The sequence below is a fragment of the Xenia sp. Carnegie-2017 genome, unplaced genomic scaffold (genome assembly GCF_021976095.1).
Source record: "Xenia sp. Carnegie-2017 unplaced genomic scaffold, XeniaSp_v1 HiC_scaffold_20, whole genome shotgun sequence".
NCBI classification, from domain to species: Eukaryota; Metazoa; Cnidaria; class Anthozoa; order Malacalcyonacea; family Xeniidae; genus Xenia; species Xenia sp. Carnegie-2017.
The window spans coordinates 2,949,760-2,964,636 of NW_025813483.1; the positions used below are offsets into that span (position 1 = coordinate 2,949,760).

Here is a 14,877-nt window from a genome sequence, read left to right on the forward strand (position 1 = left end):
AAATAATTGTTTGATTTGAAAAATATCTTTATAAAACTCTTTATTTGGGTAATTGAAATACCTCAGATGGTTTAGCAATAGTTTCTTCATCAACAAACTTACTCCATGGTCCTATAGGATAACAGAGAATAAGAGATAGTAGGACAACCTTTCAAAAGTTATCATTATTGTAGTAATCGTACCCTTGTATCCATCAATCACACCAGGATCTGCCTTATTCTCTCTCTTCTTCCAATCTCCAGCCAGCTGTTTTGTAGCTTCAAACACAGTCAATCCCTTGCTATCCTTTGCTTTCTCAACATCCCCAACAAATCTTAATGGATAACAATTGATATAAACATAAAACATTACCAAGCCTATTTACTAATAATTAAGAGCCATGTACTACATTATGTTTTGAAGGTAATTTCATGACAAAGCACAATCATCATATTCCACTCATTTATCAGCTTGAATCATTTCAAAGTAATTGAGTGATATAATACTTCAGCATTATTCCATTTCAGACTTGATGCATTCACTGAGGAACACATTTGATGTAGGAGTGTTTAATACCCTCTACATATTGTGAATTATGTATAAAAAGTTAGTCCTGAAACTAATAAAGGATGAAAAAGTTGGTTTGTATTGGGTTTTAGTATCAATCTACACTACAATAAATCATCCCCACAATGTAAAACACATAAAATTTTGGAGAGATGTGCATCCCTGCACTAACATGACTATCGTTGAAGATGTATGCTATATCATAGTTATGCTATAAGCACATTGTAACAATATTATATACATATATTGTAACTAACTTCTCTTCAATGTGAGCTGTGTCATCACTTGGATCTAATGCATAACCTGTGATTTATTAAAAACAAAAAGATCACACATAACTCATTAACAAATACATTTTTTCTCAAACTATGCTTGCTTTTGCTCTTACCGTAACTTGAGAATGTTTTTAGTTGATTATCAAATTGAAATTTACTGATATGAGCTGGCTCAACATAGCCAGACAACATATTTTTATGTGCTCTTTGCTGCTTCGTTTAAAATGGATTTTGTTGTCCAACCTAAAATAGTAGACTTCTTCAAAATCATGATTTTGTCCATGTGCATGTACAAAACAGAAGCATGTACCGAAGCAGAAAAGAGTTCGTCATACTTTGCATTAAATGTAACTTCTTTCATTGAAGGATCGATGTGTCTTCTCCAATCTATTCCTTCCTTTAAAGCATAGCAAATCGTATCATAGATTTAACCTTGGTCTTGGTAGTTGCCTAGTTAGGACTTTGGATAAAAACTATTACACTTTACCTTAGCATCAACAATTGGCGCGCTGTTTAAAAGAAACTTAGATTTTAGAGCATCCATATTGACAGTGCTTTCGATTGACTTTTCATCTTCTTTAGATTTATCATTATTACTTCTCTCTTCATCAGAAGAGTCACTTTGATAAGACACCAATGATTTGGGACATGCAGCTAAATCGAGAGATCGGAGCACAGAAACCATATTGAAATTTGTCACGCGAAACGTAAACTGAAAGATAAATATTAAATGTCACCATCGTTACGCGGGCGAATTGTTTTGTCGTCTTGCTGCGAAATACGATTTTACCCACTTTAACTTTTTTGTAAAAAAACATCATCGTATGTGCATTGTCAACTTTCTTGTTCTCCTTCCATTGTATTGCTCTATAATAAAGCTAAATATCTGAACGTTTTAAGTTCTTTATTATTCGTGAAAAGCGGTATGTGGAATAAAAATACGAAGGTATTGCAAGTTTAATTGCTTCATCACACTAAGCATATGCACATACATTAACTGAACTGCAAACACTACTTTCGCTGCAGAGTAAGTCAGAATACATGAAACTACTTGACAACTGTCGTATTGGCAATATTTTGGAAATAATTAGTAATAATTATAACAATATCAGCAGTGTTGTTATTATAGTATTTTAAATTTATATTAAGCTACTAAACATAAACATATTCTGACTTACCCCGGAACTTCCACTGCATTGCACTACATGCAAATTTTATTGAGGTTATTTAATTCAGACCTTTGCAGTGCAATGGGGATGGGGGTGCAAGGCAACATGAATATAGGCCCTGACATGACATAGGATTAAAGTCTTGCATTAAAAATTCATAATATAGAAATGGAAATTAGTTTTGTTAATTATATGTAAATAATTTATTTGGAGGTTTTGTCTCTCAAAAAAGCTTCAAAAAAGATAGAGCTCGTATTGAGCAAGCTAACTAGAGGTCAGGCTTTTGAGTCTTTGTTGCCAAAGATTGAGAAATGGTTTACCAAAGGTGTAAATTGCAGTACAGATGATGATTCAGTTGTTGATCCTTGCCATGTAACATCTATGCCAAGTATGGACCAGTTGAAACAAAGGAGAAAAATAGTTGAGGCATCAAGTACAAGCAAAGGAGCATGTATCAACACATCACAAGGAAGGTTAGATATCAAATGCATCACGAATCTGCAGAAATTTCACACCTTAAAAAACATACAAGTAGAAGTCGAAGAGGAAATTGCCTGGTTTTCACGACCATTGAACAAACCAGTCACGGTGATGGAACATCCATCAGCTGCTTCAATTACAGCCTTTCAGAAGCTTTTGTACAGAACCCCATACAGTGAGATTATGAAAGAACGAGGATTGTCATCCAATGAGATATCCAGGTTATGTGTTGACAGATGGGTGTCAAGTGACCACATATGCTGGTTGACAACAAACCTAAACCAAAAGAAAACAGATACATATTATGTGTACCTCAATGGAACAAAAACACCCACAACAGTCCAACACCATGCTAAATATGAATTCATTTCAAAATTCTGTTTTGCCATAAATGTTGGTAAAGAAAGCAATGGCAACACATTCGTTGTAGATGATTTGCACCCCGGAACCATTGGGTACTTTGCTATGTAGACACTAATGACAAAAACATTACATATGGGGATTCATTAGGCTGGTAATTTCCGAACACTCTTCTACACATTTTAGATAAATTCATCAAGGCACATAATATTTGCGACAGCTTAGCCAACTACTCAGTAATAATGACACATGATCTTGATAGCAGATGCCGGGTTAGAGGAGGACACAAGTGCACAGACAATTGTTCAAAAGCATATCCATTCCAAACATGTAGCAATGTTTTGGCGTGGTTGTAATGATTATGATGGCCATATCAAGCTATAACTATGCCTTTTTCAAGAGCATGCTATCATTTTGTAAGCCAACCACAAAGAATATTCCATCAATATACCTAAGCAATCCCACACATTACAGCGCATACTTATGGATTGTACTTGGATGTTGGATCTCAGATAATGTTGTTAACCTGGCATATGTATTACCACAGTTTTGGAATACACTACAAAAAGGGATTTTACCAGAAAATGAAAACACAGCAACAACTTGTCAAATTTCCAATAAATAGAGCATCAAGAGACTCAAAGATCACACCATCAGTCTTCAATAAAATGGTGAAGGATAAAATCATGCAATGTATCTGAGTTCAATGATGCAAATTATGCAGTCAAAAAGGTGTTTGAGATAGCATTGCTAATGTTCTTTTTACTAAATTGTCATTGTTAAACAAGTAATACGAATATACTCACTTTGGGACAAGTAGGACAGATATTTCCTTCATCAAGCTCAGGAATAACACAGCTCAACATGTTTAGTTTATGTCTGTAAATTCTGAAAAAAACAATGACACAAAGAAAGCAATTATGCACTCTTAAACAAATGACATAAACAAAATACAGTGCAAGACAGTAATACTTGAGGAAAAATCCTTTCTCACCATAAACTTTAGCATTTTGATTTCCTCCAATTAAATACATCTCTTAAGATGAGATTCTTAGGCTATAAAATTGACTGCAACTTTCCCAGCAATTCATACGTAGTACAGCAGTGCAATAAATCAGTGACCTACATGCAGTTACCTACATTCTTCAAAAGCATCTATAATGACAGGATACATTTTTGGTGTTGCATAAGAGGAGAATATGTGGTTATGATTAAACTCTTCAAATGACTGACAAATGCTTTTTTATTGATGCTTGGCATTCCATCTGCACAGAATGAATCTATTCAAAAAAACTCAATTGCAAATGCAATTCTTGGTTTTGTAGGTGTTCCACCCCAAAGGCCAAATTGCAGAAGTTGAACAAACTCTGGAGAGCATGAGCAAAAGTGTACCTCAACACTACAAAAGGTGCCTAAAAATTGAAAAAGATCCAAAATTATAATTGTGTTAAACCATCCCAGCTAAAATGAAAAAACTTTTGCACCACATTTTACATATAACATACCTTTAACATCAACAACAGAAAGACTTCTTTTGTGACGAGCTGTTTGGCATGAACAATCATACACCAGCATGTTCATGAGTTTATATGGCCAAAACATGCCATCCTACAAAGCAATGAATAACCTCGTACAGGATAACTTACTCCATTCCCAGTTCATGGCCTTCCAATGCACCACAATTATCAGGACTGTTAAAAGAACAGCTTCCTGTATGATCGTCAGTAACCAATTCTGACAAATCCACCTCTTCTCTCTCAACATGGCCATCCTCATCATGATATGTGACAGCTACAGTTGCTTTAAACCTTTTATTTGTCCTACAAAAATTATCATAAAAATCTATAAAATGAAAATAAATGTTGAAAAGTCTAACAGCTATAAGGCCGTTATTTTGTGTACCTTGGCATCTTTTAAAATTACGAGCAAGAAAATCACAAATCAGAAAATATTATCGATATTACCAATGACACAATAACATAAGTTAAACGACCAAAGTACAACGTATGTATCTCCCACGACTACCTGCCGACGTTTTGTACCCGTACTTTACCGGCTTTTAGCCACGTCTCATAAGACGAATCGGGTGATTTGTTTGGTTCGTAAAACGAAAGGCTTTTTCTTCCGGTATATTGTAGGAGCCTTTTTCCTAGGGGTAAGGTAACATATCTCACGTGACCGGAAACGTAAATCATTTAAATTATTCAACAGAATCGACCAGAACGCCGCACTTGAGATATCATGTAGTTGGTTGTGTCTTGTAATCCTTCTGAATTTGTGAAGGTATGTTGATTTTAAACTTTACCTTTCGTTGTTATATTGTATTTTGATTTTGCGATTTAATGTTTCATGTCCATTTATCGATTATTTTGTTTTTCTGTAAAATATTCTACTTCCGCGTTATGTACGTATGTAAATGTTTTATAAAGATAAATTTGTTGATTTTGGTGAGATTTGGAACTAGCTCGAATCAAGTTTGGAAAATGAACTTGTTAACTTTCATATATCTTTATATAATAATAAAAAGAAATAAATTTCTACTATATAATAGTAATGTTCTACATCGATACACATCATGTGCATGGTCACGAGGTAGTAGAGGAAATAAGATATTCATGGATAATTTCGTAAAAGCACTGTTGCTAATGCGCATTTAATATACACGACAAGTTTTTTTTAAAATAGACATGTTTCGACATCTCATGATGCCATCTTCAGTATGAGTGAAATAATAAGTGATACAAGGTTTATATAAAAGTAATATGATACATAAATTACAACAATAAAAGGAAATAAGATAAATTAATGGGGAGCGTCCGAGCGTATTATAAACTAAATATTGTATTGAATTTATAATACGCTCGGACGCTCCCCATTAATTTATCTTATTTCCTTTTTATTGTTGTAATTTATGTATCATATTACTTTTATATAAACCTTGTATCACTTATTATTTCACTCATACTGAAGATGGCATCATGAGATGTCGAAACATGTCTATTTTAAAAAAACTTGTCGTGTATATTAAATGCCCATTAGCAATAGTGCTTTTACGAAATCGTGTAATAAAAATTAATGCCCAACATAAAGTTTTGATTAGAGCCATAGAAATAGACCAAAAATATTGTAAAATTGAATTTATTGTAACGTTTCGTCTTTACTCAAGACATCTTCAGACAAATAAATAGGATGTAAAGACAAGATATTATATTTACAAAAAGATGTTAAATTACTACTAAAGGAGGCGGTGTCAAATGGATTATATGATAAGGAAGTTAGGAAGTAAAATAAAGAGAAATTAAAAGAGATGAAGTCGAATGGAGTTTCCTTGCACGTTAAGTAAAGACTTGTATTTATTGATTAGAAGGCTTTCATGAATGGAGAGTTCATAAGAATCGTCAGAAGAGGAGTTTATTTTAAAGTCGTCTAAGTTGGGGTGTTTCCAGTTGCGTTAATGTGAGCAAAGATGCTTGATAACGCAGGGTGGTAAACTTGGTTGCCTGTAAGGGGGGATATTCCCAAGTGCTCCGAAAATCTGGTGTGTAGATGACGTGTGGTCACCGCATGTGTGGTCACCGCATCTTCAACCTTTGTTCTATTTACGAAAATTTTCATACACAACTCGAATTCACCAGAAAGTCACCCACCAAAAACGGATTTCTTCACGTATAATTGACCAAATCACTCGTCGCTTCCTTAACAACACCTCCAAACCACCTGGTTTGACTGCTCACAAAATGCCCATCTATTTTTGTCTTCCTTTCCGGTGAAAGGCCGCATACACTCCCTTCAAATTCGTACACAAATCAATAGCCTTTGTCCTGCAGCCTTCCCACATATGTCTATTAAATTTGTTTTGCGCCCTTCCCAACGTATCTCTTCTTTCTTCCTCTTTAAGGACAAAATTTCCAAACCTCTGAGATCTGGTGTAGTCTATTTATTCAAGTGTCGAAACTGCAACGCCTCGTATGTCGGTCAAATAACACGTCATCTACACACCAGATTTTCGGAGTACTTGGGAATACCCCCCCTTACAGGCAACCAAGTTTCCCACCCTGCGTTATCAAGCATCTTTGCTCACATTAACGCAACTGGACACACCCCCAACTTAGACGACTTTAAAATAATCTCCTTATCTAACGATTCTTATGAACTCTCCACTCATGAAAGCGTTCTAATCAAAAAATACAAGCCTTCACTTAACGTGCAAGGAAACTCCATTCCACTTAACCTCTTTTACTTTCTCTTTATTTTACTTCCTAACTTCCTTATCATATAATCCATTTGACACCGCCTCCTTTAGTAGTAATTTAACACCTTTTTGTAAATATAATATCTTGTCTTAACAACCTATTTATTATTTGTCTGAAGATGTCTTGAGTAAAGACGAAACGTTACAATAAATTCAATTTTACAATTTTTTTGGTCTATTTCTATGGCTCTAATTAAAACTTTGTTGGGCATTAATTTTTATTACACGAATTCGATTTCCACTCGGCAAGTCTGTCGCTACTAGTTACGAAATGTTCCCTACTTTTACGGTGTACCAGACTGGAAAGTATTCAAACTGCGCAAGCTAGATCAATTTTTTTTAGAAATTTTGCGCGGCGGATTTTCAATTTTGCGCGGCGGATTTTCGACTTTGCGCTGCGAAGCCATAAAATATTCGCGAGATGCCAGTTTTATTTTTTCCGTATCACATTCCATTTTTGATAGTTTGCAATTGCAAATAATTATGAAACATAACATAAAAGATGATACATGTGTATAGCTGTAGCTTACCTTAAGTTGGAGCTTGCAACTCTCCTTTTACAACGTGAGGATGTGTCATGTGTAATCACAAAAAAATGCCACTTTACCTTAGGTATTATGTAACGAGTCGAACGACCAACGTACCACGTATGTTTTTCATTCATCTGTTTCATCGTTTCATCACAGCGTACACGTTACCTTAGGTATTATGTAACGAGTCGAACGACCAACTTACCACGTATGTTTATCATTCATCTGTTTCATCGTTTCATCACAGCGTACACGTTACCTTAGGTATTATGTAACGAGTCGAACGACCAACGTACCACGTATGTTTGTCATTCATCTGTTTCATCGTTTCATCACAGCGTACACGTTACCTTAGGTATTATGTAACGAGTCGAACGACCAACGTACCACGTATGTTTATCATTCATCTGTTTCATCGTTTCATCACAGCGTACACGTTACCTTAGGTATTATGTAACGAGTCGAACGACCAACGTACCACGTATGTTTGTCATTCATCTGTTTCATCGTTTCATCACAGCGTACACGTTATCTTAGGTGTTATGTAACGAGTCGAACGACCAACGTACCACGTATGTTTATCATTCATCTGTTTCATCGTTTCATCACAGCGTATGATACGATAAAAGGTAGGCACCAAATAAATTTGATTTACTGACGTCGTCAAATACGTCGTCAAAAAAAACCAAATCAATCAGGAACCATCTTTTGTACAATCAGCAGCCATATTGTGGAGTAGAAGGTTTTTCAGTTAATAATAGTTTATAATCAGCAGGCAGATGGTGGACAAAAAAGGTTTTCAGTTAATAATTGTTTATAATCAGCAGCCAGATTGTGGAGTAGAAGGTTTTTCAGTTAATAACTGTTTATAATCAGTAGGCAGATGGTGGACAAAAAGGTTTTCAGTTACTAATTGCTTATAATCAGCAGCCAGATGGTAGAGTAGAAGGTTTTCAGTTAATAACTGTTTATAATCAGCAGGCAGATGGTGGACAAAAAGGTTTTCAGTTAATAATTGTTTATAATCAGCAGCCAGATGGTAGAGTAGAAGGTTTTCAGTTAATAATTGTTTATTATCAGCAGGCAGATGGTGGACAAAAAGGTTTTCAGTTACTAATTGCTTATAATCAGCAGCCAGATGGTAGAGTAGAAGGTTTTTCAGTTAATAATTGTTTATAATCAGCAGGCAGATGGTGGACAAAAAAGGTTTTCAGTTAATAATTGTTTATAATCAGCAGCCAGATGGTGGAGTAGAAGGTTTTCAGTTAATAATTGTTTATAATCAGCAGGCAGATGGTGGACAAAAAGGTTTTCAGTTACTAATTGTTTATAATCAGCAGGCAGATGGTAAGCAGGGAGGTTTTCAGTTGATAAATATTTATAATCTGCAGCCAGATGGTGGACAAAAAAGGTTTTTCAGTTAATAATTGTTTATAATCAGCAGGTAGATGGTAAGCAAGGGAGGTTTTCAGTTGATAAATATTTATAATCTGCAGCCAGATGGTGGACAAAAAAGGTTTTTCAATTAATTGTTTATAATCAGCAGGCAGATGGTGGACAAAAAAGGTTTTTCAGTTAATAATTGTTTATCATCAGCAGCCAGGTGTTAGACGAAAAGGTTTTCAGTTAATTATTGTTTATAATCAGTAGCCAGGTGGTGGACAAAAAGGTTTTCAGTTAATCTTTGTTCATAATCTGTAGCCAGGTGGTGGACAAAAAGGTTTTCAGTTAATCTTTGTTTATAATCAGCAGCCAGGTGGTGGACAAAAAGATTTTCAGTTAATCTTTGTTTATAATCAGCAGCCAGATTGTGGACAGAAAAGGTTTTCAGTTAATAATTGTTTATAATCAGCAGGCAGATGGTAAGCAAGGGAGCTTTTCAATTGATAAACAATTACGATCTGCTGCCAGATTTGGATTGAAAACTTTTTGATTATAACTGCACGAAGCATACTGGTTGACGCTTGACTAAGGTTACAAGAGGAAAGGTAGCTTAGGGCGTGATGTTATGATGCGTTGCAAAACCTTGGACATCTCTCCTTCGTGTTTTGCCATGCTCGTCGGTCTCTAAAACAGGAATCATATGTCTGGACAAACCACGTTCCTTGTCCCCATTGATGTAAAGTTTTGCCATTTCGTTCAGTGCTGCGTCGCATTGAAGTACAGATGGTAAACTCCAATCAACTTTAGCACGATTCATTAGCACTTTTATGCTTTGCCCACCATCCAATTCTTGCTTATCCACCACCCGGTAAAAAGATTCGGCAACAGCCTCAGTTCCGCATTTCGCATAAAATATGTCAAAGACGAGACAAAACTCTTGGCCGACAGCTTAATAAAATGAGGAATCGTTATATAAAGATTCAATAACGGCCTCTTCTTTAAAAAGAACGTCAATCATTTTACCATTGTTGAGCGTCACTTTGAAGACCTCAGAAAGGGTGAACTGCCTTGGTGTACCTTCTTGGAACCTAGTCACAAAGACTCCTTCCTCGAAAACCACATCCTGCAAGGAAAAAATTCCTTCGTCATAGAGAGAGATCTTCTTGAAAAAATTAGGGACGCGAGTGTGTAGCATATCACCCCAAACAACGGCAATGAGTGTTTTCTTTAGACGCCAAAACACTGTGGATGATAGCTCGCTACAAAGCTCAAAATTCTTTTCAGAAACATGTGGCATCTGAGAAGAAAAGTTTACACATCGTCTAAACTCATTAGCTCCAAGTTCAGAAAACTCCCTGTTGTTTACTGGACTTTTTTCTTCCGAACGAAAACCGCATAAACGACGAAAAAGTCGTCCAAAGTCAAAACACTTTGATAGCATTCTGTTGAGGTCGGAAAAGCTATTGGTGTAGCGAACATCAATCTGACTAATGACATCCGCAGCCAGCTTCTCTAGATCATGAACACTGTCCAGCATTTCTCTTGCTACCCAATCCACTGGCACTTTACCGTCGCCTTCTCTAACGACAAACCAACCAGTTTCCAACTCACTTTGCCCAAAGCGGTAATCTCGAATTTCATGAACTCGCTGGCTTAATCTTGGGCAAACAAAGTCATCAGGATCAATTTTAGATACTTCCTCGATGTAACGTTGCATCTGTCGTTTTACCAAAGGAACATGAGAGCACAACTTCTAACCAGGATACCACTCAGCCTGCGCTTGCAGCATCAGGCCGACCAAGGGCCCCAACAAATCGAGTACACCAAGCAAATCATGGACAAAGTCTTGACCACATAACTTGTAACCCATCTCTTCTCTATTGTCGTGGTCCTTGAAAGTCTCGATGTACACTTCCAAACTATCTGCAAGATTCTTTAAAGATAGATAGCTGGAGCTCAAAAACCGCTGATGTGCAAATGCGTTGGTTACTCGAAACGGAAGATTCAAGTCCTTAGCAGTATGACGCGCTACGCTGTGCATTTTACCACGACTAAAAAGTTGATGATAAAGTGCAATCCTTCGCAGCAAACGATCAACGAAAGGCGAGTCCTTGAGCTGACTAAATACTTTATCTAACCAATGGGCAGGGTCCCATTGGACAGGCCACCAGAATCTTTCTTTGCAGGACAGATCATCATGCAAAAGTTCAAATACAGGCTCGTTCATGCCTGCAATGAACGGCTCGTTGACGTATTGTCCATCCATCACTCGCCCTTGCACTTGCAGTAGCCGATTATCCTTAATACCAACATGCACGTCAAGATCTTTAAAAATGGATGCAGCTAGAGCATCACCTGTACCACCAGTTGCATCAGAGTTACTGTAAACCTCCCTTGCGTCAAGGACAATGCCTCGGCGACTACCATTTACAACTGGACAAACGATAGTAACCTGATTAGTGATGCGATGATTGGTAGATTTATCAGCTGTAACATAAAAATGTGGGGGCATTCCTGTGTTTGGAAGAGGGGTAGAAAGAAAATTGGCTGCTCTCATGTCGATGTAAGCACATGCTGCTTTGATCATGTCTGGAAACAATTTTCGAGAATGACAAAAATCACCAACATCCGCACCAGCAGCTTGAAGCTCAGCAATTCGTGCTTCATAATGAACTGCAGCTGACTTTGTTTTCACAACACCAAGAGCTGCACGGAGTTGATTCTTTGCAACAAGTACTTCCCTTGACCTCCCTTGCTTTACCATCTTCATGTGGTCATCAGCGTTTTTGTGGGTCAAAGAAAGAAGATGTCGATGACACGCTTGCTTTTGGCTGTACCATTTTTCACACTTGCCTGCAATTAGCTGTTCATACAAGGCATCTGACATATGTAAACCAGATGCCAAAGATCCGTCTGCTTTGCCAGTAGGTCGATTAAAAGATGACGAAAAGGAAACACGGGAAGAGTTTAAAAATTCGACACACGTTCGACACTGCAGCACCCAGCTGTTCTCTTCTTTTAGTATTTCAAAATCTTCCACTTCATCCACAAGCTCAATCAAATTGGAAGATCGAAGTGCGGTACTCGATGTGGGATTGTATGTAGTTGTTGAACTTGTTGATTGGGCTGATTTAGGGTTACCACTCAACTTTTGTGCCACCTTAGTAGCAATTTTTCCGCAAGTTCGTCCACATCAAATGGCAGGTCGCCTTGCTCACTTGATAAAATTGAAGGAAGAAAACTTCCAAGCGAGCTTTGATAGCTAAGACGGCTGGTGTTTTGAGGCAGCCTTACTCGTCTTACTTACTGCATTAACTCTCACAATCTCTTCGCTGTAACAATGAAAGTGTTAAAAGCCAACATTAAAATTTTCTTGCAAACTGTGTGAAAAGTATATGTACTAAGAAATTCAACAGAAGACGTTGAAATACTTAATGATTTCATCGTTAATATTAAACGACTTAAGAAATTTGTAATGTAGAAATTACTTATCCGAACAAGTGAATTATTGGAAGCCTTGAACTAAAAAGTCAACACTTTCAACCACTATGGCATAAATTTCACAAAATATCGTGACAAAATGTCGTAAAATCTGATACTATAATGCAAGAAAAATGCCGTATTTCACTAACAAACCTCTCATCTTTTTCATCGGTTTCCTCCCAACTTTCAGATTCACTGACACCAGAAACGATTTTGCACGAAAGTTCGTCAGTTGCATGTCCAGCCGTATCCTTACCAAGCTCTCTGAAACAATTTAATATTCATAATTTTAAAAAGCTATCACTGTATATGTAAAAGAAATGTATTATATAACATGTATGCAGTTTGTGATATTCGGTTATTTTATGGTTCACGCAGGGGAATGAGCAATTTAGCTACCTTTCATCGACTTCCATAATTTCTATCCGTTCTCCCATTCCGTCGCCACCACACTTTTGTTGCACTTGGCTTGTACTGAAAATACAATTAACATAGAAAACATACACAATGTAAGTGCAGTTCTCAATTTGGGAATTGGGAACTTGATTTTCATTTACCTAGCCGATTTAAGCATTTTGTACGCCTGTAGCGCAGATTTAGCAAGAGGGGAATCTTCTCTAATAGCGTCATTTGCTAAGGTCTTTTCGCCCTTGTCGCTGTGAGTTTTTAAATGGTTTGCTAGAGAGGACTTGTTCCTCTAGCAAGCCAAAATTTGCGTTGCCTTGCCTAAAACAAAGTAAGCAAAAGCCCATTGGGGTTTTCTCGTGTCCACTCTTTGCTCGCTTTGCTTCTGGTCCTGTTTTCTGCTGCTTGCTATGTCTTTTAAACATGTTGGCAAACTGAAACTCTATAACACACAATTTTATGGTTACAAATGTGTCGATAGCCAATCTTGGTTGTTTACTATTGTTTTTAAAACCCACTGACAATGTCATGCCACTTTTCTTTGTGACGCAAACACGATCACTCTTACACACGACTAACATTCTAACACTAGATAATTGTTCTGTTACCTTCCTTAGACAGTGTTTGCTGCTTATTTTAGCCACTGCTGCTGTCTCAGTTTTGCACAGCCACTACACAAGACTTGGGCACCAAAACCTTCATCATCACCTGCTGATGTTGAGCAAGGCGGAATTGCGTGGCACGTTTTTTTGCAAACTTTGCAAAAATGGCTTCCACATTTCTTTTTGCATGAAACGCAAACTAGTAATTAGGCAACAACAATGAAAACATAAGTTAAGATAATGTAATGAACGTTTTTGGTATCAAAGGCAAGCAGCACTAGTTTTAGCAACACACAAATGTTGGTTTGGTACTCTTAGTGAGAAGTGAATATTGTCGAGGAATCACCGAATCAGCTCCTGCAATCAACCAATGGCTGATATATATTGTGTATATTGTTGTTAGGAAAATTTTCGGCTATTGTAACGCGTGAATTTACCTGATTTAACTGCTTGAATCTCAGCCATCTAGTAAAAATAAATAAACAATTAGATAAAAAAAGTTTGTCAAAAAATCTCGCTTTATCACCAAACAATAGCGAGCTAAGCCCTGTTAGTTCGTTAGCAAACCGGTTTTAATTATAAATTGCTTCATTTATCAATATGTTTTATGTAAGGATTGTGAATTTTATTTGCCTTAAATGTATTAAAACATGCTTTGTAGTTTGTAATACAAGAAATCCTTTCGTACCACTACTTTTAGGTTACACAAAAAACATAACTGTTAAATAATAACTTGTTTCCCCGGGCGTTTAGTGTTAGAAGCGTTAATGCTTTCAGAATTTTTATCATTTGTAATTTTGTATCAGTACTTTTGATTTTACTAAACCATTACGTGTACTCACCTTACAAATTTGAACACCCCAAGTTGGTTTAATTAAATAAATATCACGTATCACCGTAGAATACACCGAAGAATCGATATGGTTTGCCTTGAAGTCACTTAAAAAGAGAAAGCTCGAAAAACGAAAGCAAAGAATGTGTAGTTGATCTGCTCAGATGTCATATTTCTAGTCATCAAACGCTTATTGGCTTACCAACCAATTAACGGAACTTGCCTGTCAAAACAGCTTGTAAGATTGACATTCAACAGGCAACAATTTTTTTCAACGGAAACAACAGCGCTGCAGCGCACATGTGCTGATATTGCGCAATAATTTCTCGCGCTGCGCGGCAAATTTCACAAATGCGCGGCGAACAAGAAATTTTTTAAAATCTGCGCGTCAGGACGCGCATTTCTCCCGAAATTGCGCAAGCTAGATCTAGGTTGCGCAAGACATACTTTCCAGCCAGGACGGTGTATACCCATTTTCCCCCCACTATGTCTCTATTTGTTGGGGGTGGAACAAGTTCAAACGTCTCATTGTCAATTAACGCTTTCATTTCATCATTCAT

General features: G+C 36.8%; 2 protein-coding genes across 14 annotated transcripts in view; both read right to left on the reverse strand.

Moving 5' to 3' along the window:
• Positions 1-4,902, reverse strand: part of LOC124442870 (DNA polymerase zeta catalytic subunit-like) — a 110,799-nt gene extending 105,897 nt beyond the window's left edge. For 4 of the 13 annotated variants that reach the window (XR_006947390.1, XR_006947388.1, XM_046993382.1 and 1 more), the window contains exons 1-11: positions 4,336-4,717; positions 3,825-4,242; positions 3,637-3,718; positions 2,506-2,746; positions 1,616-2,369; positions 1,309-1,533; positions 1,157-1,218; positions 935-1,064; positions 804-849; positions 183-313; positions 62-111 (exon numbers count right to left, since the gene is read on the reverse strand). Coding sequence is in view for 2 of the 13 variants with exons in the window: in XM_046993382.1 (XP_046849338.1) it covers positions 62-111; positions 183-313; positions 804-849; positions 935-1,013 (306 nt within the window). In the remaining 11 variants the exon portion in view is untranslated. The other 9 variants (XR_006947383.1, XR_006947384.1, XR_006947386.1 and 6 more) reach the window with 9 other exon arrangements.
• Positions 4,903-12,257: 7,355 nt separating this feature from the next.
• LOC124440968 lies at positions 12,258-14,877 on the reverse strand. Its single transcript, XM_046991392.1, has 7 exons — positions 14,765-14,877; positions 13,923-13,950; positions 13,592-13,684; positions 13,036-13,175; positions 12,878-12,952; positions 12,632-12,742; positions 12,258-12,327 (listed from the first exon to the last, which is right to left on the reverse strand). Exons 1-7 carry the CDS (start codon positions 14,875-14,877, stop codon positions 12,258-12,260), a joined length of 630 nt encoding a protein of 209 aa, XP_046847348.1.